The sequence below is a fragment of the Perca fluviatilis genome, chromosome 6, assembly GCF_010015445.1.
Source record: "Perca fluviatilis chromosome 6, GENO_Pfluv_1.0, whole genome shotgun sequence".
Classification (NCBI taxonomy): Eukaryota; Metazoa; Chordata; class Actinopteri; order Perciformes; family Percidae; genus Perca; species Perca fluviatilis.
In genome coordinates this window covers 23,356,353-23,384,279 of record NC_053117.1, presented here as the reverse complement: position 1 = coordinate 23,384,279, position 27,927 = coordinate 23,356,353, and the positions used below count along the sequence as shown (strand labels likewise).

Sequence of the window (27,927 nt, the reverse complement as noted above, 5' to 3'; positions counted from 1 at the left end):
AACACAGTTTTTAACCAGCAGATTAATAAGGATGATGCCAGTCCCCGTTAACAATGAGTCGCTAAACTAAAATAAAGAGACTGTAATCGTTTTTTCTTTTTTCATTTTTTAAATAAACGTCTGCATATATCCTTCTTGATTTTAACACATTGCCCACACATTTCTCGAAATTAATAGTTTACAATTCTACACCGAAAGTCCATTTACAACACAAATTAAAAAACAAACATTTAAACTAGAAGCCTAAATATATATAATGTAGGTTATTTGTTGTGGGATAAAACATCATTTTTAGTTTTTAGTTTTTTTTTATGTATAAGAAAAGTTCAGTTCTTCCTTCCAGCCTCAAGGTCGCACTGTTTACCAAATATTGGAGCAGACGTAATAGAGACTGCTGCAGGCTTCTTGCGATGGCCTAAACTAGGCTACTCGTGTAATCGGACTGCGAGCTAATACATGCCCTGTCACAGTTCCTATTCCTTTTTGCATTTAAAAGCCAAATAAAGGCCTATGCAAATAAAACTGCAGGAGAGAGTCGTGTGCCATGTGGAACTGAAGATCCTGAAACAAATTAAGTTCAAATGAAAAAGAGAGGCTGTGCTATTAGAGAGTGGAATTTTGATCAGTGGTCTGTCATTTCCCACAATAAACTCAAGTGACTACTAGTAGGCTACAGAAGGCTTATGTCTTCATACCGGGCAGTGTGGACAGCACAGACGCAGCAGTGTCCGGTTGCAGACCGGTCCCGACACAATTCCCCTCTGCCATCAGTCAAAGGTCTATTTTTGGCCTGAGGCTCAGCTGATTGTGGGCCTTGAAGATTCTGGCCCTCCCTGATTTTTTTTTTTCTCGTAGTCAGTTGTTCAGGCTTATTAGGAAAAGAGGGAGTTGTCTAAGAGCAAAGGAGAGTTTTGCTGAATGTTGAGCTCAGTACTGAGGGATGCAGCTCTGTAGGCTACAACATTAGTAGCCGAGGTGAGGACAATTGTGATTGGGTGTTTCCTTTCATCCCTGTGTGGGACTGCTGTCACTGCTCTCCTCCTCCTCCTCCTCCTCGGCAGGAACTCAACAACTGTAACTTCACTTTGCAGGCTGACGAGGTCCATCTTTGTGCTGTTAATTCGACGCATTACAACTACTTTTTTTTAAGGGGATCTTTCCGGTGTTGACGGTCCAAACCGCCCCCTTCGAAGACCAGCGGCCCGGTACCAACGGGCTGCGGAGGAAGACAGCGGTGTTCGAGGGGAAGAAGAACTACCTGCAGAACTACATACAGAGTGTGTTGTCTTCCATCGACCTGCGGGACCGACAGGGCTGCACCATGGTGGTGGGCTGCGACGGCCGCTACTTCAGCCGAGCTGCCACCGAGGTGATAGTCCAGATGGCAGCTGCCAATGGGGTAAGTAGGGTGGTGGTGGTGGTGGTGGTGGGGGGTCGACTTTCCAGTCTTGACATATACTGACCGAGACTGTCAAGCTTTTGTTTCATTATATCGACATATGGAAACACTTGTAACCATGCATAAGACTAACATTTCTGTAATAATCTGGTAAAATAATTTATAATCTTTATTTAAAATGTATAACAGGAGTTGTTAAAAGTAAACACTTCTGAAAATAAAACAAAGAAGCCGTTATCAGCAAGGTAAATCCAAATGTGATTTTAGATGCTTATCACTGTAATGAAGACCATAGAATAAATAAACTTGCCATGAATGAAAGTAGCCTATTATCCCAAAAATAAAATCACATTTTGGATTCAGGATGTTCATATGTGATTTAGCCCAGTGGTTTCCAACCTGGGGGTCCCAAGATGAATCTAAAGGGTCACAAGATGATTACCAGTGTAGGAAATAACAAAAAACAAAATTATGGCTAGTCCTATTTTTTTTATAATATTTAACCTTTTACTTGTAAGATACTGTATAGATTTATATCTTCAGGCCTTTAAAACTAGCTAAATGAAAGACAGAGAAGTGAAAAAAATAACTCTTCCATTGAACTGCTCACAACTTGCATACACCTAAACTTAAGGGAACACAAGCAAAAAAGGTGGGGAAGCATTGCTATAGCCAGCCAGATATTGTTCCACCACTTGTTAAAAAATAGTTAGTAGGACTGCATTGCAGTTGGTCAATATTTATTTAGCATTTTAATCATGGCTGACATATCATGCAAGTTCATGCAATTACTCCTCATTCAGACATGAAAGCTTCAGTTTAGATGAAAGTAATAATGTGTGGTATTAACACATGCAAACCCATCCAAAATGTGTCTGAACTCTCAAGTGTAAGCAGCCGATAAATGAAAACAGGAAGACAGAGAGGAGGAAAATTTGTGATTGGTTTGGACAGGTTCCAAAGGAAAATCTGAAAGGAATATCATTTGTTTTTGAGATCTGTCCGTTTTTCTGCTGGCCCAGCCAAATGTCTCTTGATGTCATCCTTATCAGCACTTCCATCCATCCTGCTCTATTTTCCTGCCGACGTATGTCGTTCCCCTCCCCCTCACTGTTCCACCTCTCCAGGGCCAAACTTAATGCTTTGGGCATCCCCTGTCATATGGCATTGAACCAAAAGTCAGACAGAAGAGGGGCAACACTTGTAGATAACCAAGCCAATGCATTGAGCAAATACAATCTAAACATAGTGGGAAATTATAGATTGATTAATATGTGTTCTTAGGTCATTACATTACTATGCAGGCTAAATGTGTTTTAAAGAGTACATTTCTTAGGATTGCCCCTCACTTTCCTTGTCTTTACTTTATAAACACATGCAACATGCCGGATGTTAGAAGGATATACTGACGTCAGGAGAATAAATTCCTCTCCAGTGAGGACACTTTTATTTAGAATAGCTGATATGCAGGGGATTTAAGGGATGCTGGTGGTATTACCACTTTAAAAGTAGCATACAAATTATAAATAGAGAGTGCAGCACTGTTATTTAGGCACCCTCCTGGGGCAGATCATTTGCTTTTTAAAAGCTGGCTGTCAATTAGTCACCTGTAGAATGATGAGATGCTTTGGACCAGTGTTGCTTTCAGTTCCAGTTGGACAGATGGGCTCTTAAACGTTTTCAACTCAGTGTAGAAACAAAATGCATGATTCTTTTCTAGATTTTATGTCATAGCCAGCTCAAGAAACGCTACATGACATTATTCTTTTCTGCTTCATTTCCCCATTGATGGTCATTTTTCACACAACAATTTTAAGCAGAGCCTGAGTTCATATTTAAGCAGCATTCTGAAAACATCCAAGTCATCCACAAAAACAATTCTAGCTTATCAGAAAGCACATTTACAGTAGGTGACATCCTGGACTGATGTGCAACTGACATTGCTCCTCTTTAATATCTGTGCTGTGCAGATTGGTCGTCTGGTAATCGGCCACAATGGTCTCCTGTCCACCCCTGCTGTTTCCTGCATCATCAGGAAGATCAAGGCCATTGGCGGGATCATCCTCACAGCTAGTCACAACCCCGGAGGCCCTGGTGGAGACTTTGGAATCAAGTTCAATGTGGCAAATGGAGGTGAGGACTGAGAAAGAGTGCTTGTTTTCTGATTCTTCTAGTTGCTTCTTCCTATTGGGAAATGTTTAAAGTCAAAGTTAAGGGTTTTAAACCATCTGTAAAGTCAAGGATGTTTTTTTTTTGTGTTCTGTTAGTTTACACATATAATTGTATGTCTTCCTTTGTGCGGTAGGTCCGTCTCCGGATACAGTGATGGAGAGGATCTACCAGGTGAGCCGGACACTTGAGGAGTATGCAATCTGCCCTGATCTCCGCATTGACCTGTCCAGACTGGGAAGACAAGAATTTGACCTGGAGAACAAGTTCAAACCTTTCAGAGGTACAATACCCACCCGCTCTTTTATTCTTTCTTTAATGCGAAAATGCATACAAACAAACTCATCCGGTACCAATCGTCTCTTCTCTGTGTTTGTAGTGGAGATCGTTGACTCAGTTGATGTGTATCTACAACTGCTAAAAAACATCTTTGACTTCAATGCCATTAAAAGTCTTCTCACAGGACCAGATCAGCTCAAGATACACATAGATGCCATGAACGGAGGTGAGGCAATTCATCATCTACCTTATATAGCCCCTGAGCTGTTGTAAATGTTATTGGAGATTAAACAGTTTCTGTCTTTTGTCCTTCTCTCTACTCCTCATGTTGTCTTACAGTAATGGGCCCCTATGTACGTAGGATCCTGTGTGATGAGTTGGGAGCTCCTGCTAACTCTGCTGTCAACTGTGTCCCTCTGGAGGACTTTGGTGGCCGACCTCCAGAGCCCAACCTGACTTACGCCACCTCTCTGGTAGATGCCATGAAAGGAGGTGACTTTGGCTTTGGAGCTGCATTTGATGCAGATGGGGTAAGACATGTGATGTCTACTTTTAAATGTCTTAAAACATGGAGGGGACCTTTAACATTTTTGAAATTGCATTTCAGTCATTGACGTGTCAAATTAATTTTGTTCTCCTGGTATAGCCACTGTTAAATATGTACTATACTATACTGATTATAATTGTGCTATGTAGAGGCTGGAAGAGGTTTATAATATATGTTGGTTTAATTTGGTTTACAAACATTAGCATGGCAATGCTTTAATCGTTCTAAATAGATGCCCATTCTTACATACCACTGGATATCCTGGTTTATGGTAGGTCACTCAGCAATGTGTTCATTCAAAACCTATTCAGATTTATTTTTAACCGAAAACAACATCATTAGACTCCACCCATAGCTACCAGAGAGAGTCTTATTTGTTTTGTATTTGTTTTTGTTTGTTCGTTCATTGATAACAGGAAGAAAAGCAATGGGGTCTGAATAATACTGTGTCCATGACGATCCAACAAGCAGCTCACTTTTTCCACATTGTCATCCAATAGTCGTTTCTACTGTTTACACACACACACACACACACACACACACACACACACACTCTATTTGCTGAGTGAATTAGCTTAGCATCAGGAGAATTATTTCATATCTGCTCTGTTCCTCCCGCCAGGATCAGTATCTCAACAGTCATTAGCACCAGTGGTTGTAATCTTACTGCATGAAGGTTTATTTTTTTTGCAGTCACTGTTACATAATACCATGACCAATATCTTCCAAGCTTTAAACATTAATTGTGATGATTGACTCTCATTTATTTGTGAATTATTTTGTTCCTTACAGCCGAACTGCAAATCCAGCTTTACTAAATGTTATGGCAACCCAATGGTTAATCTGTGCGACTGTTAGCTGAACAGATTTACAGTCATAACATATTGAATTAGTATATATATGTGGCATCATTTAGACAACAATGGAGGTCTGCAGCACAGAGGGATGGGGTTAATTGACAATAAGCAAAATATAGAAGATCACCAGCCTTAGCCTTTGATATCACCTGTAACGCTAAATCAGTCATGTTTAGTCTGATTGCAGTTCTCTCTTTACATTGTTACATTTAAAACTAATAACAAGACTCACATTGTACTATATGCTGTGCTGATGTCAGGACCGTTACATGATCCTCGGCGAAAACGGCTTCTTTGTGAACCCGTCAGACTCGGTGGCCATCATGGCTGCCAACCTCTCCACCATCCCCTACTTCAGACAGCTGGGAGTCAAGGGCTTTGCCAGGAGTATGGCCACCAGCACTGCCCTCGACAGGTACAACACACACTGACACGCACGCACACACACACACACACACACACACACACACACACACACACACACACACACACACACACACACACACACACACACACACACACACACACAAATACACACACTCTCAGTAGATCTAAGGGGTTCAAGGGAAAAACGGACTCATTGATTGATTTACGGCCTTTATTAATGCAAAACTACGACGCTACTTCCAACGCTACTGTGTCTTTATCAGAGTCAAAGTGGACAAAGACATAAGGAAAACACATATATAGTCAAACTAGATCAGGTGTACAATTTTCACTGGATAATTGGTTGAACAGGATTTTAAATCTATTGGATAATGGGTCCAAGGGTGTTAGTTGCCATAGCCAATGTCAAAGTACCCAACTATAATTGCACTATAATCACATCAAAAACACAACACAGATATATCTTAAAGTTACAAAGAAAAAAGTACAAAAAGTGCTGCATCCATCAAGTGTAATAAGTTAAAGGAAACATGACAAATTGAGTTTTTCATTTAGGCCAAAAGGCCCAAGAGTGTAAATTCAGTATGCCTCTCTGCATAGCAGTGAGTTGAGTTTGTGTTCAGATAGGCACATCTCTAAAGCTCTTTTAGTTTGTCTAACATAAACCAGATCACAGAGACATTTCATTATGTAGACACGCACACATGGTGTCTACATTTCTACATGTATGTATACTGTAGATCTAAGGGAATTTGCCTTCTCTTGTCACACCACCAGGGACGACACTCTCAGATAAAGACTCACCCACTATGAATATGACTGTGAGATCACTAACACACAAGCCCCACACACACATTTACTCACCGCCTATAAATATTGTCCGTTATGTAAGACTAGAAGCGAGCAGAGGGTGCTGAGTGAGAGGATGTGATCCGAGCTAAAGTCATCCCCGTTAACATTGTTCCAGTAGGAGGGATCCCAGCATTGCACCCCAGTCAGGTTTCAACAGAATGCCGCTCAATGGAAATGTGTAATTTAATACAATGAAGGAACCAGAAAGATCAACTATAGTTAATTTAGTATGAGTATAATCTTTAACAAGTTCAGATTTAGTGTTCCATAAAATATCACTGGAGTCCATAAAACCAATTCAAAATCTGTTCTGTAATGAGTCGTTGAATTTATACATACAACTATTTTATTTTCTTATTTTCTTTATTAAATATTTTTTTTATGAGTGTGTGTTTGTATCTATGGATGTGTTTCCAAGTGTGTGTGTATGTAAGAATTGTATTCATATAGAAATATTTTTGTGCGGAAAGTTGATACGAAATGGCTAAGGTTAGGCAAATACAATAGATTTTTTTAAGGCCACTATGTGTAGACAGACATAGTAGAATATTTTATATTAAACTGATGGTGTAAGTTTTTGTTGGACACAATCCCAGTGACAACTTCAGCATTTTAAGCGATATGTGTTGCTGTCACATAATTCAGCACAGTATCCTTTATCCTTGGCAAAGAGATGGTAGTGGCGGGCATTGCCGTCTGTCATGTTGTCTTTTTTAATACTATCAGAGGGGGAAGCCAAATTGTAACATTTTAAATTCAAAAAATTGGCTTAAAGTTCAGGGAATAACTGGGATCATGGTTTTTAAATAACAAAAATGTCAACATTGACTGCTAGTGATGGATCCGAAGACTGGGACACCTGAATATCACTATCCACCAACGTAGCTTTCACACCTTTGTTCTTTTATGCCATACATGAGCATCACACTGTTTCCTGTATTGGTATCGAACACGTCTCCTGCCCCCCACCCTAAAGCATATCACTTGGACACTGCTGTGTGTTGTTGCACTGCTCCTTGCCTAAGGATGTGTCTTATGATACTGAACCGTCATGATCTCAATGAAAGAGCTCGCTTCATCTCACACACACACACACACACACACACACACACACACACACACACACACACACACACACACACACTTACTGTAGACAAAATGGCTTATTCATTAGTTACTGCTAAAAATATGTCCTTCATCTCTCTTCATGTTCTCAGCCTTTGCCTTTTTTGTATAGATGACATCATAAATTAAATTTCCTGGAAACTTGGTTGTGAAATCTCCTGAGAAGTAGAATCATCTTACAGTACAATGTCTATTACAGATAATACCTACACTACAGATAATATCATGCTCTGTGTTTTCTGAAGAGCTTCATCAGAAATAAATTGCATTATATAAGATTTTCATCTTGAACCCAATTTCGCCGGCATATTCCAGGTTATGTGCTCTTATGCAAAGCACACCTACCTCTTTCTATGTGCGCTTAACTGATAACTATTGGCATTGTTGCAGGGTCACTTTGTTCAGCTTCACAACTACCACTTAAGTTTCAACGTAACACTGCTGTCTCTGGACACAGAATGTACATAACTGCGTGTCTTCGACAAGTGTTGAAGTACTTAGTAGTGGCCCAAGTGTAGGCCTTTTAAGGAGAGCGAGTGGCCTGTTTGTGTGTCTGTATGCTGAGTGTTTAGACTGAGCAACCCTCCCTGCTTTGTGTTTATGCATAGTCAAGCCTTGATATATGTGATGGTAAATATATTCTGTATGTAGTGTGTCCAGAGGGAATGAGGAAATAAGTTAAAACAACAGAGAGGAGAATGTATTTGGATTCAGATGGACAGGAAGCTGGAGTTACAGGTGTTAAATCTTGGGCTGAGGGTGTCTGTCTTACTGCATTGTGTGCATGGGTGCCTGTGTCTCACTGTGCACATACTATAATCCAGGGCTGATGCAGAGAGGGAGGGAGGTTAGAGAAAGTGGGAGGGAAATTTCGGTAAAGGAAACATCTGCCTCTCCTTTAAATGTTCCAGGGATGGGAGGATGTAAGGAGAAGAGAGGGCTGACCCACTGGTGTGCCTGTTACCAGGATGAAGTCCAACTTCTTGTACTGAATCACTGATTAGTCCGACAATGTAGAGGGGTCAAATGTGAAATGTTGAAATGTGTTTTTGTTTTTTATTTCTGTTGTGCTGGTTACTAGGATGACCAATGCAATCAAAAATACTGTCTTACAGAGCTACCAGTGCTTTAGCACTTGTAAGACATGGGGCCCTATTTTAACGATCTGAAACGCAAGTGTGAAACGCAAAACGCAAGTAGCTTTGTGGGCGGATCTCGGGTGCTGTTGCCATTATACCGGCGGGATAAATGAGTCTTGCGCCCGACGCAAATCTTAAATGGGTTGGTCTGAAGTAGCTAGGTGTGGTTTGGGCGTAACATGAAATAAACCAATCAGAGCGTCATCTCTCATTCCCTTTAAGAGCAGGCGCGCTTGTTCCATGGCGGACTGCTATTATGACGGCGGATTTGCCTGGCGCACGCCAGCGGGAGCTGTCCGGGATGCGGCAAAGTTATGCCCGTCTTGTCCAGGTGGCGATGTTGCTGCGGCCTCTCGGGCGCGTCTCCTCAAGTCTGGAGAGGATTGCTGCAGCCATGCAGTGTGGGCCTCCAAACGCACCACCTGCTCCTGTTGTGCCCCTTCCTCCTCCCCCCACTCCATCTCCGTCCACCCGCTCCATCAGGAGCGCATCGCGCATTGCGCACTCCAGGAACAGATTCCGCCGGAGTGTCCAATCACGCCGTAGTTCAGCATCACGTCTCCTTAAGTCCTCTAATATTTCCTCATTTATGTAGTCAACACATCCATGATTCATGGAAATGTTGTGTAAATCACAACAAGCCACAAAGAATGCTGCGACTTTTTGAGGATTGTACTGATAAATGTCAGAAAGGTATTTTGATAATGATTCCACAAAACAAGCTATAACCATTTACAGAAATCATATCAAGATTAATTTAAGCTCTTTATTTTCAAGGAGTTTCAGTGTTGGCCACTGAGGAAACTTCAGTGTATTAAACTCAGTTAGGGTTCCTGGTTCAGGTCAAGAAGAACATTTCAAGCCCAAGTAAAGCTCCCGCATGCTGCACTTTTTGTCTGAATGCCAGTCTAAAGCTTTTAGGCCTCATTCACACTGCCTGCGGTGTGAGAATCCCGTACAGTGAACAGGAAACATCACTAACTTTATTGCTGCCACAAAAAAGTTTTAAAACACATCTTATGGGGGCAAAGCAACCAAATCATTCTCATGACAGACCCTTTCTACCTCTGTTCAATTTTAGTTCATCTGACAGATAGGATAGGCTGCAGAAAGTCTATGTTCTTACATAGTAGCAGTGCTCTCACATCATAAAGAGAAATGAACAAGTCATCTTAAAAGAAAAGCCAGCTTTTAAGAAAGATAAAAGCAACCACATCTTAGAAATATGATGTGATTTAAAAATATGTTTTAGGAACTTTAACACCTTATTCATGATCACTTAACATTAAGTATTATTAAAAGTTTATTAAAAAATAATCATATATCCATACATAGTCAATCCTTATAATCAGAAAAAAAATATGCCTTGGTTTAAAAAGTCAGTACTGCAATTTAATGGGTTACACTTTACTTGAAGGTATCTACATAAGAGTGACCTGACACTGTCATGAACGTGTCATAAACATTATAAACAAGTCATAAACGTTTATGACATAACGCTTCTTTTAGTAAATGTCATTCGGTTTTTGTCATGAGAGTTATAAAAAAAAAAGTGTCATGTCACTCTTATGTAGATACCTTCAAGTAAAGTGTTCCCATTTAATGTTGTTCCTTCAAGTATGTATTAGCCTGACAAGCCAGACCCACATCAAGATGTTGGGTCTGGGAACTCACCATTGACGGAGCTCAATCCGAGGGGCGGGATAAACGGTTGTCTATCAAATTCCCTCTGCACATAATAGGATAGCGCTACAACCAGGAAGAGCAACGAAGAAGGTAGCGGAGCTAGTTGATAGATTAAACTTTTGCCGTATCCGGCCGGCAAAACTCCGAACACATCTTCCTTTTTTAAGAATGACTTCAGTGCCGTTCTTTATTCTTTCCTCAAAGACAAACTTAACTCCAAGTCTTCCAGAAGACCGCTGTTCCCAGCAGCACCAGCCATAAGCCCCGCCCACCGACTCTATACATGATGTGATTGGCCTGACCAAAATTTGTTTTTTCCAGCTCGCAAGTCAATGGAGAGTGCCTAGACCCCCTTGCTGCAAAATAAATTTGCTGCCACTAGGGAGCGTCTAGATTTCTAGGCTAGCATTGTATGTGATAAAGGCACTTGATCACACATGCACTTTTTACACAAGGGGCCCTATTTTAATGATCTGAAACGCAAGTATGAAACGCAAAACGCAAGTAGCTTTGTGGGCGGATCTCGGGCGCTGTTGCCATTATACCGGCGGGATAAATGAGTCTTGCGCCCGACGCAAATCTAAAATGGGTTGGTCTGAAGTAGCTAGGTGTGGTTTGGGCGTAACGTGAAATAAACCAATGAGAGCGTCCTCTCACATTCCCTTTAAGGAGCGCTAGTTCCATGGCGGATTGCTATTATTATGACGGCGGATTTGCCTGGTGCATGCCAGCAGGAGCTGTCCGAGATGCGGCAATGTAATAAATGCCCGTCTTGGCCGGGTGGCGATGTTGCTGCGGCCTCTCGGGCGCATCTCCTCAAGTCATGGAGAGGATTGCTGCAAGGTCTGTCTGTTACTAGTGTGAGAAAATGGACATTGGTAGACTTTAAAGCCTCACAGTTTTGTAGGTCACACCTACAAACAGGGGATTACAGCCCTAAATAGAAACCTTCCAAGTTTATTCCTTGTGTCTCCAGTCATACTCATCTGCCAGCATTTTTCTGTTTTGGCAAAGCCTGTGGCGAGAGAAGCAGCATCCACTGATCCTGGCTGGCCTGAGACAGTGTACTGTATCTCTTTAAATATGCTTGTGATTGTACATATTGGCTTCCATTGTTTTATTTCAAGAAGCTTATACTAGTTTACTAGTTTATACTATTTGTAACTGTGATTTAGTTTGAGGAATGTCATATCATGTGGGTAAGTAAAGACCATGCAGATTGTTGATTGTGCTTGTTTCCCTGAGTTTGTATGTGTACATGAAAGTTATGGGTGGGTGTGTGTGTTTTTTTTCCCACCCTAGTGTTCATTCTTTTGTTCAGTTAAAGCTCAGCTGGTACAATCGTCAAACTTGAGAAAACATGATTTGCACTATTCTCACACAGTTTTATCTCTACATTTTTGCAACCAAAACTGAGCGCTGGTAGGGTCAGTTTCAGTGCTTATGTTGGCCGTGTACGTGCTGTTTCAAACGTCAAAGGCTCGTCAAAAGGCCAGAGTTTCTGTTTTCTTTCAGGAATGCCAGGGTTTCCGTTCCAGCTCTCGCTCCCCTGGAGGGGAATAAAGCTAATTACTCTTATTTGGTAATTTATCCCATCGTCATGTAAACAACCGTGCTGGGCACTGTGAAGTTTATTTATGTGCATGATGATTGTGTGGACGTGTATGACCACTTAAAAACCCTGAAACCAACTCACATCCACATATATTGCACTTTGAATTCCAACAGCATCCCACAGTACAAGCTTTTGAGATTGACAATTCTACATGTTTATTTCTTAGGGAGCAACAACTGTTTTGTTGCTTTGAATATTTCTTCCAGCAATTCTTAGCTGAGTCCTGGGAATTGTGTTTACATTTTGCGGCGATTACTGAGGTGTGAATGATGTGGTTGAGGAGTGATATGTGGGTAATGGGAAGGACACTGGGTAGTCATCTTTGTTGCAAACTAAATATCTCTGCAAGCAGTCTTGGGATGGTAACTTTCATAATACAATATTATTGAGTCCTTTCCCCTATTTTTGCTATCATCTGTCTAGCCTCTGAGACACAATGGACTTTCTCATATAGGTTGTCTTTTGTCACTTTTCTGAAAAGCTGAAACATTTGGTTTGGTTCTCTGTTCATAATCTCAACTACATGGGCATCTGGGCACTGAACAGTACAAATATAAGAGCCTCATGATTTGAATAATGATAGCGCAATGATATTTTGTGAGCATTCAACAACTACCTAGTCGCTAACCTTGTCTGTTTGCCATTTGGTGCTGAGCAGATAGCTTACAAAGGGTTTATCAGAGCTTTTTTGCTGAGAACAGCTGCCTGCTGCTGCTGGAAACAACTCTATGAGAGCGTTAAATGTGAACCAAAACAGTTGTAGGTCATAAAATGAAAACAATGAGATGAAAGTTGCTGAAATGCTCCATAGAGCTGAGGGAGACTGCCGAGTTGGGTGATAATTCTCTGTGGGTTCAACACTAGGAGCGACTCCATTCACATACACAAAGTCACTTGATCTATTGTTATAATAAAAATGTTGATTACAGCACTTTTTTAAAGATACTGGTTTTAAAATACTGGTTTGTCAGCTTAGGAAAATCCATCGTGATATTTTGTGTGTGTAACTGCAGAATGTATACTCTACCACAGGTCATTTTTAACCTTCAGTTTCCAAAAACAAAATTTAGGACATGACCTTAGTGTCCTTACCGTAGCTACAACCTTGCCTGTGACACTGCTTTGACACTGTCCCAATGGCTGACTCATATGTTATTACGAATGTAAATCACCATGGTTAAAATTATAGCTAGTTTAGAATATGGACAGAAAACCCCATGAACAGCTTTTTAGTTAATGCTAGTGGAGCAGAGGCTAGCTAAAAGAGGTGGTGGGACTTTCGGCTCCAGGTCAAGTTACTCGGATAGTTTTAATTGCAGCTGATTTTGTTTATTTTTTAATATTACATTATCATTATTATCATTTTTGTCCAAATGTGTCAACCCTTTTCTCAATATGTACTGTTTTATAATCATGTTACTGTAACTCAATTGTATTCAGTTACTTTTCTGTACACAGTTTTATTAGACTTTCTCTTTGCCCTTTTCCCCTCTTGTCTGTATCTTTGCACTCCCTCTCCTTCCACATATTGTACTTTCTTCACCTTTTCACCCTCCCCAGGAACCAAACATAAACACACACACACACACACACAGACTCCCTCTCCTCCTTTCCGTATGTGAGTATGGATCAGGTTCAAAGCAAACATCTACTAAAAGGTTAACTCACTTTGTTCTTGCTGCCTTTGCCTTATTAAGTTATTGGATGAGCTGCTGGCAGATTACACTTGTCATACAACATTTGGTTTGCTTTATTTCAAAGGTCAGTGGACTGTTTTTAAAGCTTTTATTTCTGTATCAGAACTGAGAAAGGCTGGCGTTAGATATTAGAGAGAGATGAATACATTGTGTGTTTGTGAGCATAAAGTGCTTTGTTTTTCTCTGTATGTTTGTAGGGTAGCCAAAGCCATGAAACTGTCACTGTATGAGACTCCCACAGGCTGGAGGTACTTTGGGAACCTGATGGATTCTGGGCGTTGTTCCCTCTGCGGGGAGGAGAGCTTTGGGACAGGTACAACCTCTTATGCTACAGCACACTCATTCACAATCCAAACAACTTCACTCATAAAGATGCATTTGTGAATGCTTAATGTCATCAGTATATAAATCTGATGAATACTGAAACAAGACAGGAGTAGCCTTTTAGTGTGTAAAGAGAAAGTCACTGATTCAAATCCCTGGACCAGCTTGGAATATGTGAGTGGGTGTGTGACTGGGAAATCCCCTCCCCTCAGCAGCAACTGTTGTTGAGGTGCCTGCAAACAAGGCCATCGCTAGAAGACTGCACTGGCCAGCTGCTGCTGCTAACTGTAAATACGCAGCAGGGACTTGCTGAAAAGCATGTGTCCAGTCAACCTTCTCTTTTTAAAATTGCAGTTTATTACAATTTTCGTAGTTTGGGCCATCATTCATATTGGTTATGATAACACTGTTCTTACCAAAGTAATTTTAGTGATCTGGGACCATGGTGGTATCACTATAATGAAGTCCAATGGGGCAAGAGACACAAGCAGGCAGATGATCAGACAGTTTGTAACCGGATGTTCAGATGGCTGCAATTGTAGTTTAGTTTAAGATACTGTGAGACCAGAAAGCACGGTTTAAAGAGTAGATTCATGGGTGTGAAAGCTTATCAGATGCCAAAATACTGCAAAGCGGTTTGAATAAATAAAAAATGTTACGACTCAATGTGGGAACCATTTTATTCTTCAGGAATGTGCCCAACACAGTGCATTGCTTAATGACGTTGCATTGCGTTGCAGGAAATGTTGAGCCAGATTCAACTTTTTTTCTGGAGCTCTTTGTTTCAGCACCCTTGCAGCAGCATTGCAGTCTCATTGTAATGAATGCAGGGCTGGGATTTTAATGTGATGCTAATGTTTGTCTGAACACAGTTTAAAGAAGCCAACATTTTAGCCAGATTTTCTAAACCACTTTATTTGGAGGACTGAAAGTGAGCACAACTGAAATGTCGGTAACAATCCTTCATTGCACAGGAAAACGGTATGCATGCATGCATGCATATTTATATAGCCTGAAATAACAAATTGTACAGCATATGACAGGTCAAATTTGAACCAGGAAGTGGTCCTGTGAACTGTGATGGATGTTTTACATCTGTTTGTGTAATAATTCTAATACTTTTACTGTTTGCTTTTTTTCTTTCCTGAAAAAACATTTGACCAACCTGGGTTTGTTTAAAACCTGTAGCCTTATTTGACCTTTGGCTTGTGGTTCTTGCTCCGTTTGACTTCTTTGTAGCGATGTTTCCCCTTTAACAGATCTCAGCAATTAACGTTCAAAGTGTACAATGTTATTATTACTGATAGGAATGATTAAGTGTTTATGAAATCACCATTTCCCTTTAAGGTGAAATGTTTCTCACAATTTCCCTATTCCCTTCTGTTCCACACACTAAGCAGACTGTTCCAGGTCTAAAGTTGTAAGCAGTGCATCCTGACTGCCCGTAGCTCCAGCCAGAGCCGTGTAATAGATGTGAGGGCTGTGACCCTGACTGCATGTGTAAATAATCCCCATTCTTCTGCTATAAAAGGAGACAGGGCTCCCTGAATCACTGCAACATGCAGACAGGCCTCCAGTGGCAACGTTTTCTATGAATGCAAACACAGACACACACATACACGGCCAGAAAATATAAACAATGTGCATGCACAAATAATACAAAGACATTTGCTCTTGCCCTCCCTCTACAACTGCCTCTCCACGCTTACTTTTTAACTGACCTTTTTACAGCTATTGTAATTTCAAGTTTTTGTCCGTCTCTTTTCAAATTTTCTTTGGTTTTTGTCCTCTCTTTGACTTTCATTCTTCAATCATTGTTTTGAATGGAGATGATATTTAACTTTTATAACCAAGCGGAACAAGGAAGGAAAAGTTCTAAGTGAGAAGAAAAATGTTAGTGGTTTGAACAGGAGAGACGAGAAGCTTAAAGGGAAGGAAAGAGAGCAGAGGGAGTTTGGAGAGTCCAAATATGAGAAGTATTGACAAGGAGGAGAGAAATTGAAAGAGCAGAGACGCCAAGAGCACAGAGGACTATGGGAGCTTACTCGTTGTCTACCCATGTAAGGCCAAAAGCTCAGAGAGAGCCCTGAGTAGTAAATCATCAGAGCTGTACACCACTCTTGCTCTTCACTAACTCTCATACACTTACTCAGACACACACAGCAAAAAGAGAAAAAAAAACTGTAATTATGACATATTTTACAGTGTATGTAGAAAAGGTCTGGTTGTGCTTTGGTGGTATAGTCATTAGATTTGTAAATTCTACTCTGTCTCTCTCTGTGTGAGTGTGACAGAGGGAGACAGACAGTGAGACAGGGATTATATAATGACAACTGTCAGTTTCCTAACAGCTGTATAGTGCTAAATTCGGACACGGAGTTGGGAAGTACACTTCTTGTTTTCAGTGTTTGGTGGAGAAAACTAAATCAAATTGTGTATAGAACAGACATAATGATACCTTTGACTTTTTCTTATAAAATAAATGTAAATGTAACTTAAAATGATATCCAACTGCTGAGTCCATTTCCTGCTCCAAGCTCTGCCAGTGAAACATTGCCTAAAATATTCAATGTTATTAAAATGTCAAAGTGCCCCCTTAACAGATACCTTTACTGTGCAGCTGTTTTTGAGAACAGACTGATAGCTCCCCAGTGAAGGAGGCTGATCAAGGGTGTGAACTGCTCCTCTGTGTGTGTGTGTGTGTGTGTGTGTGTGTGTGTGTGTGTGTGTGTGTGTGTGTGTGTGTGTGTGTGTGTGTGTGTGTGTGTGGTGTGTGTGTGTGTGTGTGTGTGTTTTAGGGTGGGGGAGCATAAGACATTTGTGTGGGGATGTTTGGTTCGTCTCCAAGCCCAAGCACTTTTGCTGACCTTCTGTTACATACAGTGGAGTTGAATACTAAGCTAAATTCAACTATTATTTTAGATTGCTTGTTGTGCAATGTGTGAAATGTTAACAATATAATCATGTTATTGGACGGCTCAGTAATTAGTAAAATTGCCAAAAAGGGTCCTGAAGACACTTTGCAGTTCCAGTTTTTGATACCACTCTCATATCTGTCCGTTAAGTATGGAGCCGGAGCAGAAGAAAGAAATAGCTGCCTACCAGCATCTCTAAAACTCTAACTACTGTATTGCATTATGTCTTGTTATAAACAGGACTATTTATTGGCGAGGAGCAGTTTAGACTCTAAACTATATAGCTGGGGGGTAAATCCGGGGGTCAAACCGTCTGCTACTTCAGCACCACGGACAACGCCATGAATTAATCAATACACAGCACAGTTAAGCTACTGATATTTCAGAGCCATGACCATAGATTCTTTTCTTTTTTTTCAAGATAATTTTTTGGCCATTTTTAGGTCTTTATTGACAGGACAGCTGAAGAAATGAAAGGGGAGAGAGAGGGGGGAATGACATGCAGCAAAGGGCCACAGGTCGGAGTCGAACCCGACCCCCCCTCCCCCATATCGCCTACCGGTTGTAGTTATTTCTTATCTCTCACCACCTGAGTTGATTTCTACAAAGTATGTGAAGTTTATCAAGAGTTGTCGTATTTTGCGAATTTTCTTTCTCCTCCAGGTTCTGACCACATTCGTGAGAAAGATGGTTTGTGGTCGGTGTTGGTGTGGTTGTCTATCATGGCCGCCAGGAAACAGGGAGTGGAGCAGATAGTCCGAGAACACTGGGCCAAATTTGGACGTAACTACTTCTGCAGGTAATCAGCTAAATAATCTCTCTCTGAATATGGAGCTGTGCCTTCATAATGCATTCGGTCGGTGGTTTATTTTTTTGATCATTTATTGGTCTACCCAGGTTTTAATCATGATGCTACTTTTCTTGTTTCATTCACTATAACTTGTAATGTAATGTAATGTAATGTATTTATATCAACAAGCTCTGAGATTGACTCTCTTTTCCCAAAAGTCTCAACCCCTTGTATCCCTACCAAAGCCAAATATGTCTCCCAGGCCTTCACCTTCGTCCATGTCTTCTCCAGTCCCCCTGACTGGTTGTCACTTGTTCTTATTTTAACCTCTCCCCTGTGAGAGGCAGAGATAGTTCCTACAGTCAATGTTCCCACTGACAGTTGCTGCAGCTTTTCATGTTCCCACAGAGAGCTTTCCTAATTTGATGTAGATTTCCCACAACATGTAGATGGAGAGGACATACACAACAGGCCAAGGACCAGATCCCAAAAAAGTCCATAAAACATACACATCTGTCATAATTTTGAGGGAAATCAACCAATCACCCTGACAAACCTTGTATCTTGCAGTTTAGGTTTTTTTTAAGTAAAAGCACTACTTTAAAAATGTATGTTTATCTCAGACAAATAATTTTTCCTAAAGCATTTTCTCTTACTGCTTTCTAACGTCAGCCATGGTTTAATTGCCTTTGTATGTGTGTGTGTATGGTGGGCATTTATGTGTTTGTGTGTCGGTTCTTGTCAGGTTTGACTATGAAGGCCTGGACCCGCGCGCAGCCTTTTACCTGATGAAGGATCTGGAGTCAGTAATAGCAGACAAAGCATTCACCAGCCAGAAGTTTGCCGTAGGAGACCACATATACAGCGTGGAGAGGGCTGACAACTTTGAGTACATCGACCCCGTGGATGGAACAGTGGCTCGAAACCAGGTCAGTCTCGACTAAGAGATGGAAGAAAGAACAAGGAAAAGAGGATATGCAATGCTTTTAGAGGAGTGGAAAGGGAGTATTAAGCTGGTTTCACACTGCCGCGTGGGCAACCACTGTGACAGCTGCCTACCTGCAAGAGCATTTCTCAAAAAAGCAAAGCGTTTTTAAAAGCAGCTCCTGCCGCCCTAGTTACCGCCTGAAGTTCAGCAAGGTGAACTCTGGGCGGCAGAGCAAAATCTGTCCGCATTCACGTGGGTGGCAACTGCTTCATACCCCTACCGCAGTGATCAAAACCGCTTCCCCTCTGCCACCTTCCCCTCATTGAAATGACTGGATAAATAAATAGCAATTTAGGTCATAGCCAACCGGAAAATGAGGTGGATCAGAAAGGTTCAAGTCAGGTCGTTCTATTTTCATAGGGTCAGGTCTGCCTGAGGACATCTTAAGCATGCACACACACTCATACTAACACCTTCTCTGTGCTCTTTTTCAAACACATGCACTCAATTATCAGCTAGACCACCCTCTAAGCTTCAATGTTGTCTCAGAAAGGTTCCATGTTTGGACATGATAATCTATCTTCCATTTCAAACCATAAACACACACACACACACACACACACACACACACACACACACACACACACTGCATATAGCACATATCCCTACACACACTGATAAGTCCCTCAGTCGGTATACCCTCCCTGTCCTCTCCCTCCCACCCTCCCTCCCTCTCAGTCTTTGTGAAGTTTACCCAGCTGACCCCCTCTGTTCTGCCCAGAAATGTGTGGAAACTCATTCCTGGCGTCGACAATTCTTAGCCTCTGCCCCACCTCATATCACATACACACCAACAGTGTGCACATTGGTGTGTGCACTGTCCGTCATTCCAGTTGTCCCTGTGCATACATACATACACTTGCATGGCCTACACGTGTTCACACGTTTTTTCGGGCAAGATTGTGCCTACAATTTGTCTGTCAACTTGACCTTATGTATCAATAAAGGTCTCACTGTCCCTCTGTTAATTTACTTCTCTGTGTTACCATGGTTACAGCAGCTCCACAGCTAGTTAGTCACTCACCCCAAAATTTGATTTATCCTCAGTGGCAAATCCTCAGCATCCCAGTCGCCCCAGTGTATGTTATTACAGAACACATTCCTCCCAGGACAGAATTATATCAGCTGTCGTTGTCTCCCCTGCAAGTGTGTTTGAAGGGGGGACAAGTTGACACATAGACACAAACACAGACACAAACACACAAGACAAAGCATGGGGGATTTACAAAGCAGTGGCATGGCAGCCCTGTAGTCGACTACTGAATTCATTCTGCATTGTGTGCATATCAGACAGATTGTCAATAGATAGACATCATTGCCATAGAACATATAATACCTAAGTGCAGATACAGCATTTACTACTACTATACTGCAGAATGTGTTTTTCAGCTTCACTGTGTCCATCATAAGTAGTCATGAAAATTCTTTGTTTTGCTTATTTATTATTATTTACTCTCCATATATATCTTATTCATATCTTGTTCTTTTTAATAACTAAGTCTTAATTTAGTTACTTACTGAATTATCAAGATTTCACTTAATTAAAATATAATATAACAATAAGTAATATTATACATAGATATGTTTCATTTACAGATGACATAATCTACAAATAAATGTATTTGGAGCTTTTGCTAGGGCTAGCCCTGGCTATATCACCAGCTATATAGCGTTCTTGCTAGCAATGTAATGTTAGCTAGCTTGGTTAGCCAGAATGCAGTAAGGAGCCATTCTGCAGAATGAGTACTTTTACTTGTGATACTTTAGTGCATTTTGCTAATAATAATTCTGTTATTTGATAGGCCAACCATTTTAAATTCAGGACTTTTACTTTTACTAATGGAGTAGGCTTTTTTAGACTATGGTATTCCTTTTTTTTTTTTAAGTGACTACACAGCCAGAGTGCAGTTACTGAGCTTTTATTTATATATTTTTTTTATTTTATATTTCTTTTATAGTTCTATAATTGAGCTTTTATGTAAATTTTGTATTTACAGAAACTATACATTTCTGTGTTTTATCTAGTAAAAACTAAGAGTTAAGTCAAAAAGTCAAGTTAATGTCATTTCTCAAGTTTAACCATAAATGTAAAGGCCGAATTTTGCCTTTGTATATCTAAATAGATATACACAGACAGACAGACAGACAGACAGACAGACAGACAGACAGACAGACAGACAGACATGATGTGGTTGGTATGTGCTCCACTCAGGGCCTGAGCTTTGCAGCAGACATTGTTTTTAACAGGCCTACTGATAACTGCTTCTCTATTGTTAGAGATGAGCTGACACACTCACATATAGAAAGACAGACAGGCATACGGACATCTTCCATTATCACCGTCTCTTCTCACCCAGACTCGGACATGTTACACGCCCGAACCAAACTCAGATTAGGAGGAAGGCGAGTGGTTTACTTTACTTTTATTACTACTGTCTGTAAACTATTTTTATTTTTATTTAACCTTTATTTAACCAGGTTAGTCTCATTGAGATATAAAATCTCTTTTTCAAGAGAAACCTGGCCAAGATAGCAGAACAAGTATGTTACATATAAAAACAATTTACAATCACAAAACAAACACAAAAGAGGCAAAGACATCTCAAGTGCATTTCAAATAAATAGAAGTACCATTAGTTAAAACATTTGCACGTGTGGATGGTCTCATGTTCTATGGTTTTAACATAAGCTTTAAAATCGTTTAAGGAAATTAGACACTGTAGTTTGAGTGTTTTCTGTAGGTCATTCCAAGTAGAAGGTGCAACAAACATGAAAGCCTTTTTAAACATCTCTGTCCGGCCTTGAGGTACATTCAATGAAATAGTGTTCTGAGACCGTAAACCATAAGTACTCTTTTTAAAAGAAAGAAATTCAGATGACTATGAAGCACAGTTTGTCACAGTTTGAAGAGGTAAGAGCTATTGGTCTGAGATGGGGTCACTGTCATACTAGTGCACCCAGTTGACTTTTTACTCCTATAATGTTGAAACTCCTAAAAAGTGTCAAAGGTGTGTTTTATTAAAACCATTGGGACATTTTTCTTACATGCTCCTTGTTTTTTCTTAAAACTTATTGCCTGAGGTTGTCTTTTGCTCTAATGGGATAAGGGAAGAAGCACTGTGGAATTTAGGACAGATAAGAGTCATCACACATCCATTAGTCAAAGAGTCTTATCTTCCTTACGTCAACCAGCAAGAGTTGTGGTTGGTTGCCCCAATGCAACAATATCCTGTTTTTCCTGAAACTGCAAAGGTCTACTGTTAACTATTTGAACTTAACTTCAACTCTTTAAAAATGTGATGTTTTACTCTGGTTTGGTGTAAAATTGTTCTCCGCCGTCAGAATGTTAAGGAAACTTAATACAACCTCTGTGAGCTACTAAACAAAATGGTATACCTTGAAATTAGTTTAGGGCTGGCGTTCATAAAGCTTCTTAGAAGTACCAGAGTAGTAATGACCTTACATAAGTTTATAGACAGTACTATGTGGGGGACCAAGCACATAGTACATGATAAAGGGATCCTAAGTGAACACAGTCCCAGCTAATCACACAATGACACCTAGTGGATGTTTGTAGTTACTGCACATTAACAAACCAATTTTTCTCTAACACCAAACTCTATAATAATTCTTTTCTGTTAATAATGAAATATCCTATTTAAATTATAGGAGACTTTCAATACTTAATAGTCTAAAAGATATACAGTATATTTTATGATGATATTTTATCATCAGTTGTACATTTAGTTTACTATGCAGTGCTAATAGGATTATTCAATGGATTCTGTTAGAAAATGTCTAATCCAATCCCAGTAGTCATTTTGATTATTTATCAAGCAGATGTACCATGTACTGAATACTTTGGTATGTGTTGTTTTTGCTCTGGTAACTTGTGGTGGGCATTTGTCAAAAAGAAAGTAAGTCAGTAAATACATTCAGTAGTGAAATTGATATAGTAAACATTAGTTTGTATGTTTCTAGGGTCTGAGGATTGTGTTCACTGATGCGTCCCGTTTGGTGTTTCGGCTGAGCGGGAGCGGTGCAGGGACGGGTGCCACCATCCGCATTTACGCCGAGAGCTGTGAGAGAGACCCAGAGAGACACAACAGAGAGACACAGGTACAGAGGAAGTGTGATGGTGTGTGTGTGAGATGGTGTGTGTGTGCGTGCGTGTGTGTGTGTGTGTGTGTTTGTGTGTGTGTGTGTGTGTGTTTGTGCGAGGTGAGACAGAGATTCTCTTTGTTTGTGCACATACAGCATCATGTACACTTCTGTGTTCTTTCTAAGTGTCTAGCTGGGCTTTGTCAATGGTATGACTTAAAATCCTATATATATATATATATATATAATATATATATATATATATATATATATATATATATATATATATATATGCCATAATAATATACATAATAGATGCACAATTGACACACCGCCCTCCTTTGAATGATGGGATAAATTTAAAATCCCTACATATATAAAAATACGTGAATGAAAACTCCCACACACAACCAATCATCTTTGACGTTTTAGTTCAGCTGGCATAATTTTGCCATAAAGTTGCCTTTTTGTGCTTTCATGCTGTTACTTTTTTGATCTGTGTTTTTTTTAAAATTGAAAATCAAGGAGAAAATACTTTGATCGTTGCAGCTACTGGAGTGGTAATACACCCTATGCTGTGTTGGTGAAATGACATTTCATGATCATGTAGTAAGCTTCATGTGACACTATTGAAGCTAATTGACCTGTAGACTTTGGAGGGATTAGCAACACTAGCTTATTGTGTGGTTATGGTTGTTGGAATAGGTAGTGTACTTTAACCATACCCAGGGGTCGTAAAGCTGCAGTCATGATGGCCAGACAACCTCATTTAGGCTTGGCCACCTAACCGTATAACTTTATCAAACAATATACACTAACTGAGGTTAATGACCCCATTGTGTGCCATTCTTTCCTACTTCTACAAGTCAAAAGACAACCAATGATTTTTTTGTTTATGTAATAGTTTATTTTTCAAGGACAATGAAAAAACATTGTAACAGGTTACAATAATATGATACAGATGCACTGAATTGGCATTTCTAGCCAAGGCTAATTTGCAACCCCTGTGTCTGGTTAGGCTTTTCAGCTTAAAAAATGTCATAATCATTACATTATTATTACAATAAGTATCATTGTTAAATTGAGCATATAATAGATAGTGGCATTCTCCTAATCATTCTGCTCCTAACCCGACGTAAGGACATACATCACCATGACACGACGTGCTTATTTGGCTAGGTTAAAAGTACTGCATATTTGTTTACCCTATATACACCTCTCTCCGCCGTGTGCCTACATGACATTAAAATCCTCACTTTCAATGTTTCATGTAGTTTAACATTGTAGTTGGCTTTGTATGCTTACCATATACTAAATAATTTGGTTTGACTGAGGGACTGTGTGTGTGTGTGTGTGTGTGTGTGTGTGTGTGTGTGTGTGTGTGTGTGTGTGTGTGTGTGTGTGTGTGTGTGTGTGTGTGTGTGTGTGTAGGGATAAGTGCATGTGTGTGTGTGTTTTATTCTATCACACAACCCTGTGCAATGAAGGGTTAACAACCTAACATAAAACTATTGAGTCATGTTATATAATTATTGAGGGATGTTTGTGACGTGTGCAGTACACCTAGTCATTTTAAGACGTGATTAAATGTGTCATGATATTTTGTTATACACCTGTCATGAAGCAGCTCAGCATATCTTCATAGCTTTTCTCCAGATGCTCATAGTTTATATTTATATTCTATTCTTATTTTAGTTTATGTACCTCTTATTATTTATCTGTATTTATTTCTGTCCTTGTACTGCTGCAACAACAAAATCTTTCCGCTGGAGATCAATAAAGGTGTATCTTATCTTAGCTAATTTCTTTATTACACCACGGTGTTCTCGTTTGAATAAATTAGATGAATAAATCATCTCTAGCAAGTGACAAGAACTGGTTGACAATCTAGGCTTAAGTGTAAAATGCTCTTGACATGCATGTTGACAGTTTTTATAGGGCTATCAACTATCAGTTTATCTGCATCGTGTTTTTAGGCCCAAACTCACATATATGCTGCCGTACACAACAAAACAAAGACAAGCTCGAAGATTTACTTATACTTCTTACTTATTAACTACTGTGATTTGTTTTGAGAGCCTCAATGTTAAGATCAGTGCTCTCATTGTCATAGTCTCAGTTATATAGTTATTAATTAAGCTGTGCTAGGGATGCTATATAATATATATACAGTGCCTTGCGATAGTATTCGGCCCCCTTGAACTTTTCGACCTTTTTCCACATTTCAGGCCTCAAACATAAAGATATAAAACTGTAATTTTTTGTGAAGAATCAACAAAAAGTGGGACACAATCATGAAGTGGAACGAAATTTATTGGATATTTCAAACCTTTTAAACAAATAAAAAACTGAAATATTGGGCGTGCAAAATTATTCAGCCCCCTTCAGTTAATACTTTGTAGCGCCACCTTTTCCGCGATTACAGCTGTAAGGCTTGCGGGGGTATGTCTCTATCAGTTTTGCACATCGAGAGACTGACATTTTTGCCCATTCCTCCTTGCAAAACAGCTCGAGCTCAGTGAGGTTGGATGGAGAGCGTTTGTGAACAGCAGTTTTCAGTTCTTTCCACAGATTCTCGATTGGATTCAGGTCTGGACTTTGACTTGGCCATTCTAACACCTGGATATATTTATTTGTGAACCATTCCATTGTAGATTTTGCTTTATGTTTTGGATCATTGTCTTGTTGGAAGACAAATCTCCGTCCCAGTCTCAGGTCTTTTGCAGACTCCATCAGGTTTTCTTCAGAATGGTCCTGTATTTGGCTCCATCCATCTTCCCATCAATTTTAACCATCTTCCCTGTCCCTGCTGAAGAAAAGCAGGCCCAAACCATGATGCTGCCACCACCATGTTTGACAGTGGGGATGGTGTGTTCAGGGTGATGAGCTGTGTTGCTTTTACGCCCAAACATAACGTTTTGCATTGTTGCCAAAAGTTCGATTTTGGTTTAATCTGACCACAGCACCTTCTTCCACATGTTTGGTGTGTCTCCCAGGTGGCTTTTGGCAAACTTTAAACGACACTTTTATGGATATCTTTAAGAAATGGCTTTCTTCTTGCCCACTCTTCCATAAAGGCCAGATTTGTGCAGTATACGACTGATTGTTGTCCTATGGACAGAGTCTCCCACCTCAGCTGTAGATCTCTGCAGTTCATCCAGAGTGATCATGGGCCTCTTGGCTGCATCTCTGATCAGTCTTCTCATTGTATGAGCTGAAAGTTTAGAGGGACGGCCGGGTCTTCGTAGATTTGTAGTGGTCTGATACTCCTTCCATTTCAATATTATCGCTTGCACACCTTGGGATGTTTAAAGCTTGGGAAATCTTTTTGTATCCAAATCCGGCTTTAAACTTCTCCACAACAGTATCTCGGACCTGCCTGGTGTGTTCCTTGTTCTTCATGATGCTCTCTGCGCTTTACACGGACCTCTGAGACTATCACAGAGCAGGTGCATTTATACGGAGACTTGATTACACACAGCTGGATTCTATTTATCATCATTAGTCATTTAGGTCAACATTGGATCATTCAGAGATCCTCACTGAACTTCTGGAGAGAGTTTGCTGCACTGAAAGTAAAGGGGCTGAATAATTTTGCACGCCCACTTTTTCAGTTTTTTATTTGTTAAAAAAGTTTGAAATAGCCAATGAATTTCGTTCCACTTCATAATTGGGACCCACTTGTTGTTGATTCTTCACAAAAAATTACAGTTTTATATCTTTATGTTTGAGGCCTGAAATGTGGCAAAAGGTCGAAACGTTCAAGGGGGCCGAATACTTTCGCAAGGCACTGTATATATTTCCAAACAAATTTGAAAAAAATTCTAAATTAAATCAAATTTAACTTTATTATCCAAAACAATGTTGGTCAACATAATAAAAACAATACAGAAAAGCAGTAAAAAACAACAGAGAAAAAAGAAATATTATACATAAATACATATATACAGAGTCCTGAATGTTCTCCCTCCCTACCTAGTAACTTCCTCCATCTTCTCAATTTAAAGACCTTAGCAGTGGAATTATCATTGTTGAAAATGTTTTGTGCGTTCCTCCTGCTGCAGGTGGTGCTGGGTCCTCTTATCGCCATCGCCCTGAAGATCTCCAACGTCCATGAGAGGACAGGACGCCGTGGCCCTAACATCATCACATGAGCAACCAGGAAAACACACACTCGCATGCATGCTCACACGTGCATCTAACTGCTCACACAGACAAAAATACCTTCAAAATATCATTTTTCTGTACTTATCTGCCATTTTTTTAATCCCTTCTCTGTAGCTTCTTTTCTTTTTTCTTTAAATGATGACTGAACTGATGGTGCTTATCTCAAAAAAAGAAAGCACAATGTTCTCTCAACTGTTATTGACCACTATCATCTGTCAGCTTTTTACCCTGTAAAGCACCTTGTAAACCTTGTTTTAAGGTGCTGTAAAAATAAAGTGTATTATTATTATAACTATCGAAAACGTAGAATATTTAGTGTCTAAACCAGAGAGCCTATTTCATTGTTGCCATGAATAAATCATGAAAAATATGTAAACAGCAAACCTGTTATGAATGTGCAGACTGTTAATGTTTATGGCTTGCAATTATCAAGACTTATTGACTAAGGGATCCAAAGACATTTTTTCATCCACCATGCTGTTTTTATAACAGTGCATTGTACACTTATTTCTTTTCATGCAGAAGTAATCAAACTTTTGTCGAAGTGTAAAATAAAACAGGTGTTTGATTGCAATTAATATATCAGTGAATTGAATTGCATTTAGTTTATGTTTGATATTATATTAAATTAATGTTTAATGCATATGTAGTGGGAGGTTGTCAGACTTACGTTTACTATCTAAGGACAGGGTATTCAAAATGTAAAAAGAACAAAAATGGCAAATGAGGCCACAGGTAATGAAAAAGAAAATATATATTTTAGATTTGTTTGCTGTTAATCTGGCTTTCACTTTATTTTGTAAGTTTAGGCCCTTGGGAATTCTGTATAACCACATTTGAATATATTATTTCATTTTTTTTCATCCAAATAAACATTTTTGTGTGTAGTA

At 39.8% G+C, this 27,927-nt stretch overlaps 1 protein-coding gene across 1 annotated transcript; it reads left to right on the top strand.

The window, feature by feature from the left end:
- Nucleotides 1–683: 683 nt before the first annotated feature.
- pgm5 (phosphoglucomutase 5) lies at nt 684–27,927 on the top strand. The gene is made up of 12 exons (XM_039804012.1): nt 684–770; nt 1,151–1,399; nt 3,370–3,532; nt 3,705–3,851; nt 3,948–4,073; nt 4,187–4,377; nt 5,512–5,666; nt 13,950–14,065; nt 17,655–17,790; nt 18,527–18,710; nt 22,751–22,888; nt 26,935–27,927. Exons 1-12 carry the CDS (start codon nt 684–686, stop codon nt 27,022–27,024), a joined length of 1,782 nt encoding a protein of 593 aa, XP_039659946.1. The 3' UTR covers nt 27,025–27,927.